We start from the raw sequence: 14,249 nt of genomic DNA, 5'->3' as shown, positions 1-14,249 counted from the left end.
ACTGGTATGCCATCCAACCCTGGAGTTTTCCCAGACTTAAAGTCTTTAATTGCATCCAGAAGTTCCTCCTCTGTAATTTCACCTTCACATGAGTCTTTCTGTGTGGCTGTTAATTTGACATTATCAATAGAAAAAAAATCTCTACAATTAGCTTCAGTTAGAGGAGATGGAGGCGACTGAAAAGAAAACATATGCTTAAAGTACTTTGTTTCTTCCTTCAAAATGTCATTTGGTGAATCATGGGTGACTCCGTCAATTGTAACCAGTTTCATTAAGTTCTTTTTGGTAGCATTCCTATGTTGAAGATTAAAAAAGAATTTTGTGCATTTTTCCCCATATTCCATCCAGTTTGCTTTATTTTTATAATATGTTACACTTGATCTTTCTTGAATAAATTTCTCCATTTCTTTTTGTTTTTCCTCTAATTTATTCTGAGCCTCTATGTTACAGTTTTTATTGCCATCTATCTGTTCTGTTAGACTTTCTATTTCCTTTCTTAGTATAAACTCTTTTGACCTAAATTGCTTTTGTTTTCGAGATGAGTACTGAATTGCATGGCCTCTAAAGGCACATTTAAAGGTGTCCCATACAATAAGGGGATTCGCTGTACCTATGTTATGTTGGAAAAAATCAGTTATAAATTCCTTTGTTCTAATTATAAATAAATTATCATCCAATAGGCTTTGATTAAATTTCCAATATCCTCGCCCACGTGGAAATTCAGTAAGAGTAATATATATGCCTATTACATGATGGTCTGACCGCATTCTGTCCCCTATCAACACTTTTTTTACTTTTGGTGCCAACGAGAATGAGATAAGAAAGAAGTCAAGACGAACTACCTGAACTTGTTAATAAACACCCATTTTTATTTTCCATTGCAAAACATTTTACCATGGTTTGCCCTAATGAATAGGACAGTGGGGCTTCTGATGCTGGTCTCACCTGCAGGTCAGGACAGGGCCGCTTGGGAGGGGGGGACTCGGAGACCAGGTGAGTGGGAGGGGGGGACTCGGAGACCAGGTGAGTGGCCTCCACCTCCTTGGACAGATGTTTTAGCACGATACACCTCTGAACTGGGAAACTCCTGACAGACGGAGAAGAGGGGGGGGGGAGTGGGAAAGAGTAGGAAGACGAGGAAGTAGAAGAAAGGTGAGAGTCGTGATTCACATGAACATACAGAAGAGATACCTAATGGAGGCAAGCATGGGCATGTGTTGCTGGAAATACAAGACAAACCAGCATCATCTCTTCAGGAACGGCAAACAGAGAAGAAGTGTGTAAATGCGACTAGCTAGTCCAGTGGAGGCTGCTGAGGGGAGGACAGCTTATAATAATGGCTGGAAAGGAGCGAATGGAATGGCATCAAACACATGGCACATGGAATGGCATCAAACTCAAAATATCAATTTTCATATTGATATTTTGAGCCCGTCCTCCCCAATTAAGGTGCCACCAACCTCCTGTGAGCTAGTCAGATAGAACAGTACTTCAAGAAGGGCTTGGTCCTTACTTGTCTCTGCATTTCTGCAGCGCGTCGTCAGCGATCACCTTCAGGTTGATCAGCTTATCTCCTCTGTAGAAACCATCTGAGAGAGGGGGGGGCATGACAGGGTTGGGGAAGTTCAGAATAGATGAGGTGAAAGGGTGCATACCGATCAATGAGAGAAACGCAGGGCAGTTATTGCCATCGACAGGACGTTACTGGTACTGTAAGATGTGACTCAGTGAATTGGCATGAACCCGTCACAGCCTGGGAACAATTTTCATATTGATATTTTGAAATCCACTGACTACGAAAAGGAATGATTCCGTCTTCGATTATATTTATAGCTAAGAGGCAAAACATTTTAGTATTGAGTGTTTTCAGATGTCAAACGATCATAAAATGCACGTCTGGGTTTTAGTATAATTGAATAGCATCCAGCAGACTTCGCTAATGTGCAACATTTTTAATTACTTTCATTCCCCCTGGCAACAGTCTTTATCAGTGGGGAGAAATTGCCCATGACAACCCCACTGTCACACACAATGGGACACCTCTAAAGAGGTTATGGTTATGGCAGTTATCCGATTAGCGTCACTCCAAATCCAAATCTGTAGAGTGATGCAGTCCGCCTATACACTGGGCTCTCTCACTATGAGCAGAATAAAGTATGGCTAATTAACACTGTGGATTAGAAGGTTTTGGGATAACCTATGGCACTATAATCCATCTAATAAGAGTTTCATTGTTACTGCAGCTTAGTTTGCAGTCTCACCGGCCGTGATCAGCAACGAGCACTGGGAGTTCAGGATCCTCTCGCACAGCGACTCTGCCGAAAAGCCTGCAAACTGGGAAGCACACAAATCAAAACACAAGTACACTAATCAAATACACTGTGCGGTGTGCGCATAAGTGTTTGCCTGTTCTGGTTGCCTTGTAGGGTGTGGGTTGAAAGATTTGTTCCTTCAAAATCTGTATGAGGAAAAACTGGTAAAATGGCTATTCCATCCACTTAGCACTTAAGTGGCTTAAGTCTGAGTCTAAATCAGGCTGGTATGATATGTGCCTATAGGCCTCATCCAGACATGGTTGAAATGGTGGCTGTTAGCTACTCACCACGATTGAGTGCACGGCCCCGATGCGGACGCAGGCCAGCATGGCCACCACCAGCTCCACCACCATGGGCATGTAAATGGACACGCGGTCGCCCTTCTTCACCCCCTGGGACTTGAGCACGTTGGCAAACTGGCACACCTGCTGGAGCAGCTCTCTGTAGGTCACTGTCATCACGTCGCCAGGCTCATTCCCTTCCCTGTGATGGGACCAACAACAGAGATATCATACATAATGTTTGTAGAACTAACGTTTTCCTGACCAAGATGGCCATAGTTTTAGTCATGTTGCCGGGATGCCAATGTCCATTGTAGTGTTCTATTTAAATTATGACTTAACACACACAGTGTTTCCTAAATAAACCCAACCGAAAAGGACAGGAGTTATATGGTATAGACGTTATCCCAAAAGAGTATGATCAGAAAATAAGCATTGAAACTAAACCACTGATTTATACTCAGACTCAAAACATTCACTCACACCAACATGCTCACAAAGCTAATATTCATGGTGGATCAATTCTAGCTAAGTCTCATGTGCTGAAGGTTGGCGTAATAAACTGACATTGTGCCTCTACTTTAAAATCAGCAATGTGCCTGAGCTCTGGAGTTGTTTGTCTCTTGAAATCTCCTCTTAAATGAGAAACGCATGAATGGTAAACTCTAAGGACAAGCTCTTAAGACGGCAGAGTGTGCACTAAAGCGTGGTTACTGGGTATATTTGTGTCTCTGTTAAAGTACTCTGTCCCTCCTAACACAGTTGGCCCTGTCATTCCTCTATGTGTGAACACTGGCCCATAACAGGAGCCCCTAGAGACTGCTGAAAGTCAGAGCAAAGGTCACTTATCAAGTTCACCCATTTAGCCCACATTCTGCCCAAGGATAGCAATCACTGTGCCATGCTGAAACATACTTTCATGGGAGGGTGGAAAGCAGATTGTGAAACTCAGATTGCTTAATCTTACACAAGGCTAGATGGAACTGATGATAAAATAACTGACAATATAAAACGAGCCAACGCCACGTGACAAATGTTCCCTCTAAGCTGTGTGTGCGCATGGCCGCGCAGCTCCTGGAGCAGTCCCGCGCTGAAGAATTGCCAGCCCGCACAAAGACGCAAGAGATTGAACTTGATAAAAAGGTACACCATCTTTCCTGGCTTTATACAGATCAACTTTTCCTCCGCTGTGGAAATTGGTGCAACAAACCAAACCAAATCTAACTTCAAGACAGAGTTGTAAAGAATGTTGTAGGCTGAGGAGCGCACCGGAGTAGCCTTGTTTGATTTCACAGCACGAGCTGTCTTTCCATCACCTGAGATCACAGAATTTTACATTTACGTAATTTAGCAAATGCTCTTATCCAGATCGACTTACAGGAGCAATTAGGGTTAAGTGCCTTGCTCAAGGGCACAGACAGATTTTTCATTCCGGGGTTTCGAATCAACGACCTTGCGGCTACTGGTCCAACGCGCTTAACCACTAGGCTACCAGAGACGCATGCAGCAACGTTTGCACATGTTTACATTTTAGTCATTTAGCAGACGCTCTTATCCAGAGCGACTTACAGTTAGTGAGTGCATACATTATTTTTTTCATACATTTGCTGATATTATTTGCTAGTTAGTTACTAGCCCAGTTATAGCAAATTTTGGTCAGCAATGGGGGAGTCATTGCTTCCTACAAGAGCACAACATTTGTACATCAGTCTTTGAAAAGCGAGCTTTATTCTTAAAAAGGGGCAAACATTTGCAAATAAGCTAATAGGCAGAGGGTAGCATACATTTTTGTATGATTCTTTGTATGGTAATAATAATAACAATTAATGTACATTTGTAATATAACACAATAGTGCAATTTCCAGTCACCTATGATTTCTTCTTATTATTATTATTATCGTGATTTGAGCTTTCGGACAAGTAAAGCATCATTCCTAAAATGCTTAATGTCAAGCCATGCATAACGTTGTAAAAAAGTGTAGGCCTACATTGAACACCACATATTGGCTATTGTATGCTATCATAGATGTCAACAGCTATATCCACGTGGAAATGTTATGGCATTTGCTCCATTGGTTTTGTTGATATATATATATACAGTGGGGAGAACAAGTATTTGATACACTGCCGATTTTGCAGGTTTTCCTACTTACAAAGCATGTAGAGGTCTGTAATATTTATCATAGGTACACTTCAACTGTGAGAGACGGAATCTAAAACAAAAATCCAGAAAATCACATTGTATGATTTTTAAGTAATTAATTTGCATTTTATTGCATGACATAAGTATTTGATCACCTACCAACCAGTAAGAATTCCGGCTCTCACAGACCTGCTACTTTTTCTTTAAGAAGCCCTCCTGTTCTCCACTCATTACCTGTATTAACTGCACCTGTTTGAACTCGTTACCTGTATAAAAGACACATGTCCACACACTCAAACAGACTCCAACCTCTCCACAATGGCCAAGACCAGAGAGCTGTGTAAGGACATCAGGGATAAAATTGTAGACCTGCACAAGGCTGGGATGGGCTACAGGACAATAGGCGAGCAGCTTGGTGAGAAGGCAACAACTGTTGGCGCAATTATTAGAAAATGGAAGAAGTTCAAGATGACGGTCAATCACCCTCGGTCTGGGGCTCCATGCAAGATCTCACCTCGTGGGGCATCAATGATCATGAGGAAGGTGAGGGATCAGCCCAGAACTACACGGCAGGACCTGGTCAATGACCTGAAGAGAGCTGGGACCACAGTCTCAAAGAAAACCATTAGTAACACACTACGCCGTCATGGATTAAAATCCTGCAGTGCACGCAAGGTCCCCCCTGCTCAAGCCAGCGCATGTCCAGGCCCGTCTGAAGTTTGCCAATGACCATCTGGATGATCCAGAGGCGGAATGGGAGAAGGTCATGTGGTCTGATGAGACAAAAATATAGCTTTTGGTCTAAACTCCACTCGCCATGTTTGGAGGAAGAAGAAGGATGAGTATAACCCCAAGAACACCATCCCAACCGTGAAGCATGGAGGTGGAAACATCATTCTTTGGGGATGCTTTTCTGCAAAGGGGACAGGACGACTGCCCCGTATTGAGGGGAGGATGGATGGGGCCATGTATCGCGAGATCTTTGCCAACAACCTCCTTCCCTCAGTAAGAGCATTGAAGATGGGTCGTGGCTGGGTCTTCCAGCATGACAACGACCCGAAACACACAGCCAGGGCAACTAAGGAGTGGCTCCGTAAGAAGCATCTCAAGGTCCTGGAGTGGCCTAGCCAGTCTCCAGACCTGAACCCAATAGAAAATCTTTGGAGGGAGCTGAAAGTCTGTATTGCCCAGCGACAGTCCCGAAACCTGAAGGATCTGGAGGTCTGTATGGAGGAGTGGGCCAAAATCCCTGCTGCAGTATGTGCAAACCTGGTCAAGACCTACAGGAAACGTATGATCTCTAATTGCAAACAAAGGTTTCTGTACCAAATATTAAGTTCTGCTTTTCTGATGTATCAAATACTTATGTCATGCAATAAAATGCAAATTAATTACTTACAAATCATACAATGTGATTTTCTGGATTTGTGTTTTAGATTCCGTCTCTCACAGTTGAAGTGTACCTATGATAAAAATGACAGACCTCTACATGCTTTGTGGTAGGAAAACCTGCAAAATCGGCAGTGTATCAAATACTTGTTCTCCCCACTGTGTGTGTGTATATATATATATATATATATATATTGGCCCGCGGATCAATTCCTGGAACTCAGTCGGGGTCTCAACTCACTGTTGAGAGTTAGAATAATAGAATACACAAGGCGCAATCTAAAAAATGTGGTTGTGCATCAGTTTTTCTTTTGTTATGTCAGTCATTCAATTAGCCCATGTCAGCTAAAATGTTTCAAATCGATAAGTTAGTAGTGTAGCGATCAGCTATCTAAACTTGTAGTAAGAATGGTCGAATTACCAATTACCGTGTGGGCCCCATTGATCATCAGATATCATATTAAAAACTGCAAACATTTGTCTCCACCCTATGGAAAAATGTGTAGAATTGCAGGAAATTCGCTGTAAAACATCAATTCTCTCTTCGCTATCAAGAGGGGGGGCCGCTAAGATGTTTTACTCGCAAGGCTAGGGCCGGCTCTGACTGCATGTGTGGGTATGGATGTGGGTACGCAGACCCACGAGCCACTGCAGCCCCTCACGATGAGTTCGTTTTTTTTGTGGCCCCCACCCCTGGCCTACATTATGCTCAAATAACCACAATAGACTACTTAAACACCCTAGAGTCGATTGACCCGCGAGTCTATCTAATTAACATCATTTTTAAATCACAATCCGTCTGTTTAAGCTAGAGATATGTTTTTTTTGTATGGTCTGAGTCTCAATCCACTGCATCCGCCTTTGTTGGCCTTCCGCATCTGCAGTGGAAAGTGGCAGAGCTACAGCGCTGTTTGTCAGACCAGGAGACACCCCGAAAATCAGTCTTCTCACGAAAATGTCTGTAGTGTCCGAATGGTTCGGCCTACAAATGAATATGACCACTCTATGGAAAGATAACACTCACCAACATGATGGTGTTCTCCGTTTTGTTCTACCACCCCCAATAGTGTCATGGGACTCGTCTGAAGTCAGTACCGCTGATGTGCCAACTTCTGTCTGCAGCGTCCGAACCGTTTGGGCTACAAACTAATATGACCCCACTATGGAAAGTGGAGACTCAGGAACACGATGGGGTTATCCGTTTCTCATCTAAAGGTAAACCAGTACCGGTTTAAAAAAAGTAGTTGTGCCCCCCCTAAAAAGGGGTTAAAATGTGTCCATTTTTTAAATATAATAATTCCTGAGCTTTCTCATATCTCCTAGATATAGGACAGACACTTCAAAACCTTATTCCTTGTGATTTAGTTGACCGCCTCTTTTGCCATTTATGAATGTGTTATTCAACGCGTTTCTATGGGCTATAGCAGTAAAGGTCAAATTCAATATTTTATAACAAATATGGATACCTAAAGGGGTCCTAAAATGCTAAATCAAATAGCTAAATGATCCATGGTGTGACCATCTTAAAACAATTCCATATGTTAGCTTAATTTCCCCTCCCCATGGGTGTGGCGAAACACACCCAGTCCTATAAATACACTTTCAGCACTCACGGTCAAGAAGTCAAAGTACAGATGAAACACTCCAACACTGTTGTAGAGGTTGGCAGAGGACAGAAACAATTCAACTGTACCTCCATCAGCACAGAATAATCATAACGAACTACAGTAAAATGTAGGGCAATTAGGGACAAAACCTATTAGGCTGTGTATAACAGGAAATCTAAAGGAAAGAGAGCTTGTGGGTCTGGCTGTGAATTTAGATTGAGAAGCAATAGGCCTGCCAGATACTGTAGAGAGCCACTGTGTTATCTCGCAATGGTGTATGTGCAAGGACGAAAAGACCCATGCAAAGCTCTGCTTTCACACAACATTGATTTCTCAACAGACTGCCCACTGTTCCCTTTTAGATGTATGTTTATTTATGAGCTTCACTCTGCTCTCTGGCAGTCTCTCACACGACTGCTGGTAGGTCAAGGTCATCCAACTAGTTCCCCTCCCAATGGTGGTGACAGTGTGGCGAAACACACACACACACACACACACACGAGTCAAGACACCCAGTCCTATAAATACACTTTCAGCACTCACGGTCAAGATGTCAAAGTACAGATGACAAACACTCCAACACTGTTGTAGAGGTTGGCAGAGGACAGAAAAAAACCAGGCCTGCCTAGTTCCTACATCAGCACAGAATAAACATAACAAGCATTTAGGGACAAAACAGCTAATGTAGCCTAGCAACAGACGATAGGCTTGCCTATTACAACATCAGTCCGAGACTAAAACGGAATTCCTAAAGAAAGGACTGAATAAGATGAGAAGCAGGGCCAAACTAATGGTATAAATAGGAACTGATGGGACAGATATTTCACACTTGAGAAGTCATGACTGAAAGACACTGCAGAGAGTACGGCCTTTTAAGCTACAACAACGCAAGACAGAACTTTGGAAGTGAAGCAAAATCTCTCCTAACTTTAACCATTGTGATGAGTAGCCTGTCGGCAAGGAATAAACTTCAAAATTCTAGTAGTGAAAACATCTGTAGTGTGAAGTCAGTTTTCTAAAATCAGAGTTGAGACCTCAGTCACCCTAGTACGCAGTACAAGTCAAGTGTAGGCCTAATGATGTTCATCATTAGCCAATAACTGTGAGACAATTTGCAAGATAAGACACGCAGACACCTAAATGAATTCAACTTTGATGTGACTGGGAGCTTGGTGTCCGTATACCACTGCATTGAGACTACAGAGCACTTTATTATGTCAAAACTGCAGCATACTGTACATACATGACATCTCCTTGTGGTCTAAATGACCCACAGTCTGGTGTGGTTCACGGGGTGAGCAAAGACTATAATTAACCAATAAGGCACAAGAGGCAGTGCTGTATCATGAACAGTCATAGGTAAATGGCATTGTTCGGCCAGTCAACCCATTTACCTGTGACTGTATTCATGCATTTTCATGTATTTGAGCTTTGTTTATATTGACATTTACTTGGATATGTCCATGATAATGACGTTGATGCGTTATTGCGACCGTCTCAGAAAAAGTTTGTCTGGGAACCATTCACTCTAAACCCAGAGGCACAACATTGCAAGACTTCCGGGAACGCTTGCCAAACAGACCAGGTTTGAGAAGTCAATGAGAGAAGTTAAAAATTCTTACTCAGTTGTAATCTTCTCAATCTAAAAAGGTACAACCTAGATTTGAGTAGTTGAACATGTTATTACTCCAACCTTGTGAAAGGTTTTCATTTTTGTCAAAAATAACTTTATATCGAACGAGTGCCTTTGATTTGATGTGCTGTTCGGCGCGAGACAACCGCTAGACCCGATTACGTGTTTCTACGCATGAGCTTTGCTAGCCAACGTCGCCTACAAGTGGGATCTGGGATTTTTATTGGAGAAGCAGTTTCAGCCTGTCTTCGGTACTACAGAGATCTAAATTAAAAAGTGAAACATTGTTTCCGAAATCGGCCATGCAGACAACAAGGCTTACCGGTATATTAATTAAGCCCCGCTGTACCAAACGAAATGCTAGGCTGGAAGCAACTGGAAATAATGTGCGAGTTGAGATAAATACAAGAGATGATTCGGACAGCAACATGAAAATGATATTCTTATGGAGGCGCAGTGATAATTTTCAGATTGAACTATTAGCAGGCATTGGTGTGTCTGCGACCCCAATACAGAAAGGCTTGGAATGCTGCTTGTCCAACCAGCAGCCAGGATCCAAACAACCAATTTTATAAGTGTATTTTTGCATCTCAACTTCAAAGCTCTCTTATACCAACATAACACACAAATAGCTACCACATCCCTAAATAACCCATCCAGCACATTCATCCTCATGGATTCACTATTCATTCATGGGGACATCTTTGACCTGGGGCTAGCTTCACAAAGAAGGGGGAAAAAATCATGAGCATTAGTCATATCAAATGAGGCCAGAGACGAAGGACCGAGTATCACTGTTGAACCATTTAGCCTCCTCTCCTAGCATTCCATCCCATTGTTCCCGAGGGGCACCCCCTCAAGCAGAGGACCATAGAACGGCCAACAAGAGTGTGCTTTGACAACCTCCATAATCCCACTTGACACACACACACACACTGACCAGTAGAATGCCACTTTGTCCCCAAGCTTCCTCTCGTGAACGTTGCGGTCAAGGACGTTGTAGCAGATGTTGGTGGTGGCCCCCTCCATGCACTTGATGTAGATCTCCCCCTTCGTCACGTCAAAGTTGTAGTCCAAGAACTGGCCCGTGTGCGTCGACTTCCAGTAGAATTCTTTTGCAATGTCACCCCAGAACTCTGGAATAAGGAAAAAATGAGGAGCCATTATGATGACCACTAACTAGCTGGTGGTTGAATGGGACAATCATGCAAGGCCACCTACAGCCTCCACCACCAGGAAGCACAGAAATGTCAGACACACCCATTTCTTGTCACATTACCAAATGTTTAAACACTCATGAATTGCCATCCGTGTTAGACAGATAAAAAACATTACTGCATGATGTAGGCTAGCTATCCTTATCCATAAGTTTAGTTTGTTAGGTTCCCCATTAGCTACTGCACATGCAGCAGCTACTCTTCCTTGGGTCCACATAAAACATAAATACACAACAAAGTACAGAACAGTTACAGACAAGAACATAAGATATTACATTCAATTCTAAATTAAAAAAAACAAAATAAGAGTCTTATTGGAATTTTTGCAAATGTATAAAAAAAAAATGGAAATGACATTTACACAAGTATTCAGACCCTTTACTCAGTACTTTGTTGACGCACCTTTGGCAGCGATTACAGCCTCGAGTCTTCTTGGGTATGACGCTACAAGCTTGGCACCCCTGTTTTTGGGAGGTTCTCCCATTCTTCTCTGCAGATCCTCTCAAGCTCTGTCAGGTTGGATGGGGAGCGTCGCTGCACAGCTATTTTAAAATCTCTCCAGAGATGTTTGATCGGGTTCAAGTCCGGCCTCTGGCTGGGCCACTCAAGAACATTCAGAGACTTGTCCCGAAGCCACTCCTGCGTTGTCTTTGCTGTGTACTTAGGGTCGTTGTCCTGTTGGAAGGTGAACCTTCACCCCAGTCGGAGGACCTGAGCGCTCTGGATAAGCTTTTCATCAAGGATCTCCCTGTACTTTACTCCGTTCATCTTTCCCTCGATCATGTCTCCCAGTCCCTGCTGCTGAAAAACATCCCCCACAGCATGATGCTGCCACCACCATGCTTCACCGTAGGGATGGTGCCAGGTTTCCTCCAGACGTGACGCTTGGCATTCAGGCCAAAGAGTTCAATCTTGGTTTCATCAGACCAGAGAAACTTGTTTCTCATGGTCAGAGTCTTTAGGTGCCTTTTGGCAAACTCCAAGCGAGCTGTCATGTGCCTTTAACTGAAGAGTGGCTTCCGTCTAGCCACTCTACCATAAAGGCCTGATTGATGGAGTGCTGCAGAGATGGTTGTCCTTCTGGAAGGTTCTCCCATCTCCACAGAGGAACTCTAGAGCTCTGTCAGAATGACCATCGGGTTCTTGGTCACATCCCTGACCAAGGCCCTTCTCCCCCGATTGCTCAGTTTTCCATTTAAGAATGATGGAGGCCACTGTGTTCTTGGGGACCTTCAATGCTGCAGAAATGTTTTGGTACCCTTCCCCAGATCTGTGCCTCGACACAATCCTGTCTCGGAGCTCTACGAACAATTCCTTCGACCTCATGGCTTGGGTTTTGCTCTGACATGCACTGTCAACTGTGGGACCTTATATAGACAGGTGTGTGCCTTTACAAATCATGTCCAATCAATTGAATTTACCACAGGTGGACTCCAATCAAGTTTTAGAAACATCAAGGATGATTAATGGAAACAGGATGTACCTGAGCTCAATTTCAAGTCCCATAGCAATTTCAAGTCCCATAGCAAAGGGTCTGAATACTTATGTATGTAAAAATGTAAATAAGGTATCTGGGTTTTTTTTTAATAAATTTGCAAACATTTCTAAAAACCTGTTTTCGCTTTGTCATTATGGGTTATTGTGTGTAGATTGCTGAGGATTATTTGTATTAATCCATTTGAGAATAAGTCTGTAACGTAACAAAAGGTGGAAAAAGTAAAGTGGTCTGAATACTTTCCCGAAGGCACTGTATATTATACAAGGGGTTAGGCATTTTCACACATTTTTCTTAAAAACGACCAGAAGTAGTTAATTTCTCCTCAACCATGAAAGACTATCACGCATGGTTGTTGTTATTTCTTGGTGTGCAGTTAAGGGCAAGGTGTGCTGCTAGGTCTTTCTTTTCTGCACCTTACAATATTACCGGACAATAATCAAGATGGGACAAGATCAGGGCCTGAACAACTAGTACAGTTGATCTTTGTGTCAAAAACACAGAACGTATTTTTATAAACAGACATACCTCTCCCCATCTTCACAACAACTTTGTTAATATGACTTGACCATGATAACTGACCATCCAATGTTACTCCTAGAAGTTCAACTTCTTCAAGTTGTTCAATGGTCACACCCTTTATGCACAACTCCAGCTGAGGTTTAGGTCTAAGATAATGCTTTGAACCAAATACAATGCTTTTGGTTTTTTAGATGCATTTAAGACCAGTTTATTGTTAATTACCCATTCTGAAACTAACTCCTTGTTAAGCGTCAGTGAACTCACTGGCTGTAGGTGCAATCAGCATACATAGTCATTTTAGCTTCTTGTAAGACAAGAGGCAAAACAATTGTAAAAATAGAAGTGAAAGGTGTTTGTTCATGCAACACTTATTTCCACAAGTTGTTGACAAGGCTTTGATAAGTGTATTTGTAGATAAACCTACCATCTGGATTTTCAATAGATTTCTGGTAGAGTTCTTTGTAGTTCTCAAAGTTGGGTACATGAGCGTTCTTCTTCAAGTCTCCTCCTGCATGAAAAACGTCCTCCTTCGGTGCTTTGTCTGGAATCATTTTGCCCTCGAGTCAGCTGGCTAACTAGCTAGCTATCCTAACTATCGATTAGCTGTCGAAATGCGGGACAGATAGCAAAGTTATCTAGAATGGTATTGAGGATAAATTGTGCTATTTGCTCGTGCCCACTGCAGCTCTAGCAACGTACAAAGCAAGTCACGCTCTCATTTGTCTGGCACAAAAACAATGGCTAGTTAGCTAAATTAATTTACTTCCTTGTTTGACTGAGGATCCTTCTTTAGCCTCCTACTAGCTACTTCCACGTTAATGCTTAGAATAGTAGCTAAAGAAGCAATGTAGTTAGTGATTGAGAAAATGACAGCTAGTTAACTATGTCAAACAAGCCAGCTAGCTAACGTTAGCTGGTGGTTGCACATTCAATCAATATTGCTAGGCAGTGGAACCCAAAGAAACGAGCTAGCAGCTAACTACCTAACCTACATCAGCTAGCCACCTCTTGTTAGAAAATAGCTAAGCTCAAATATAAGCAACTTTTTGCTTTGCAAAAAGTTTCGATGTAACTGCGTTTTCAGTTAGACCAGAGTCTCGCGAGCTGGCTAGACTTCAAATCCTTGTAAGTTTTAGCTAGCTAGCACCATACAATAGCTCCCTAGCAGCTAGGAAAGTAACGTTAGAAAGCAAATAAGAATAACTTGGGACTTGCGAGACAAGGCCTTTCTGTTCGACGTGCTAGGTCGGACACCACTTGACTTTATATACCCTTCTTCCATTCAAATAAAAACGATTGCATTCATACTGAAACATGACATTTTTATCAGCAAAAATATCAGTTTTGCCCTGAAGTGGAGTGGTCTACGGTTCGTCCAAATCCTCGTTCCTTTGACTGCAGAGACAACGCGAAGGAAGAGCGCAGAGGTGAACTCCATTTGACCCACAAACGCGACAGCCAATCATATTTGAGGAGAACGCAGGTTTTAAAGGGACCGAGTGTCAGAATTTTCAACAACCACCGCCACTTTATTTATTTTTTAGAAACTCAGTCGGGGTCTCAATTTACTATTGAGAGTAAGAATAGTACAATACACCAGGTTCAATTTCGAAATTTGGTTGTGCAACAGCAGTTTTTCTCTTGTTA

General features: G+C 42.5%; 1 protein-coding gene across 1 annotated transcript in view; it reads right to left on the bottom strand.

Moving 5' to 3' along the window:
• LOC121538173 (acetyl-coenzyme A synthetase, cytoplasmic) overlaps window positions 1-14,043 on the bottom strand; it is a 29,053-nt gene extending 15,010 nt beyond the window's left edge. The window contains exons 1-6 of the mRNA XM_041845974.2: window positions 13,027-14,043; window positions 10,309-10,504; window positions 2,603-2,798; window positions 2,262-2,334; window positions 1,514-1,589; window positions 946-1,087 (exon numbers count right to left, since the gene is read on the bottom strand). Of these exons, the coding sequence (XP_041701908.2) occupies window positions 946-1,087; window positions 1,514-1,589; window positions 2,262-2,334; window positions 2,603-2,798; window positions 10,309-10,504; window positions 13,027-13,153 (810 nt within the window). The 5' untranslated portion in view covers window positions 13,154-14,043. The remainder of the gene's footprint in view (window positions 1-945; window positions 1,088-1,513; window positions 1,590-2,261; window positions 2,335-2,602; window positions 2,799-10,308; window positions 10,505-13,026) is intronic.
• Window positions 14,044-14,249: the final 206 nt, after the last annotated feature.

Source organism: Coregonus clupeaformis, chromosome 24 (assembly GCF_020615455.1).
Source record: "Coregonus clupeaformis isolate EN_2021a chromosome 24, ASM2061545v1, whole genome shotgun sequence".
In the NCBI taxonomy this organism is placed as follows: Eukaryota; Metazoa; Chordata; class Actinopteri; order Salmoniformes; family Salmonidae; genus Coregonus; species Coregonus clupeaformis.
Note: the sequence above shows the minus strand (reverse complement) of the source record. Positions and strands in the feature narration are given on the sequence as shown.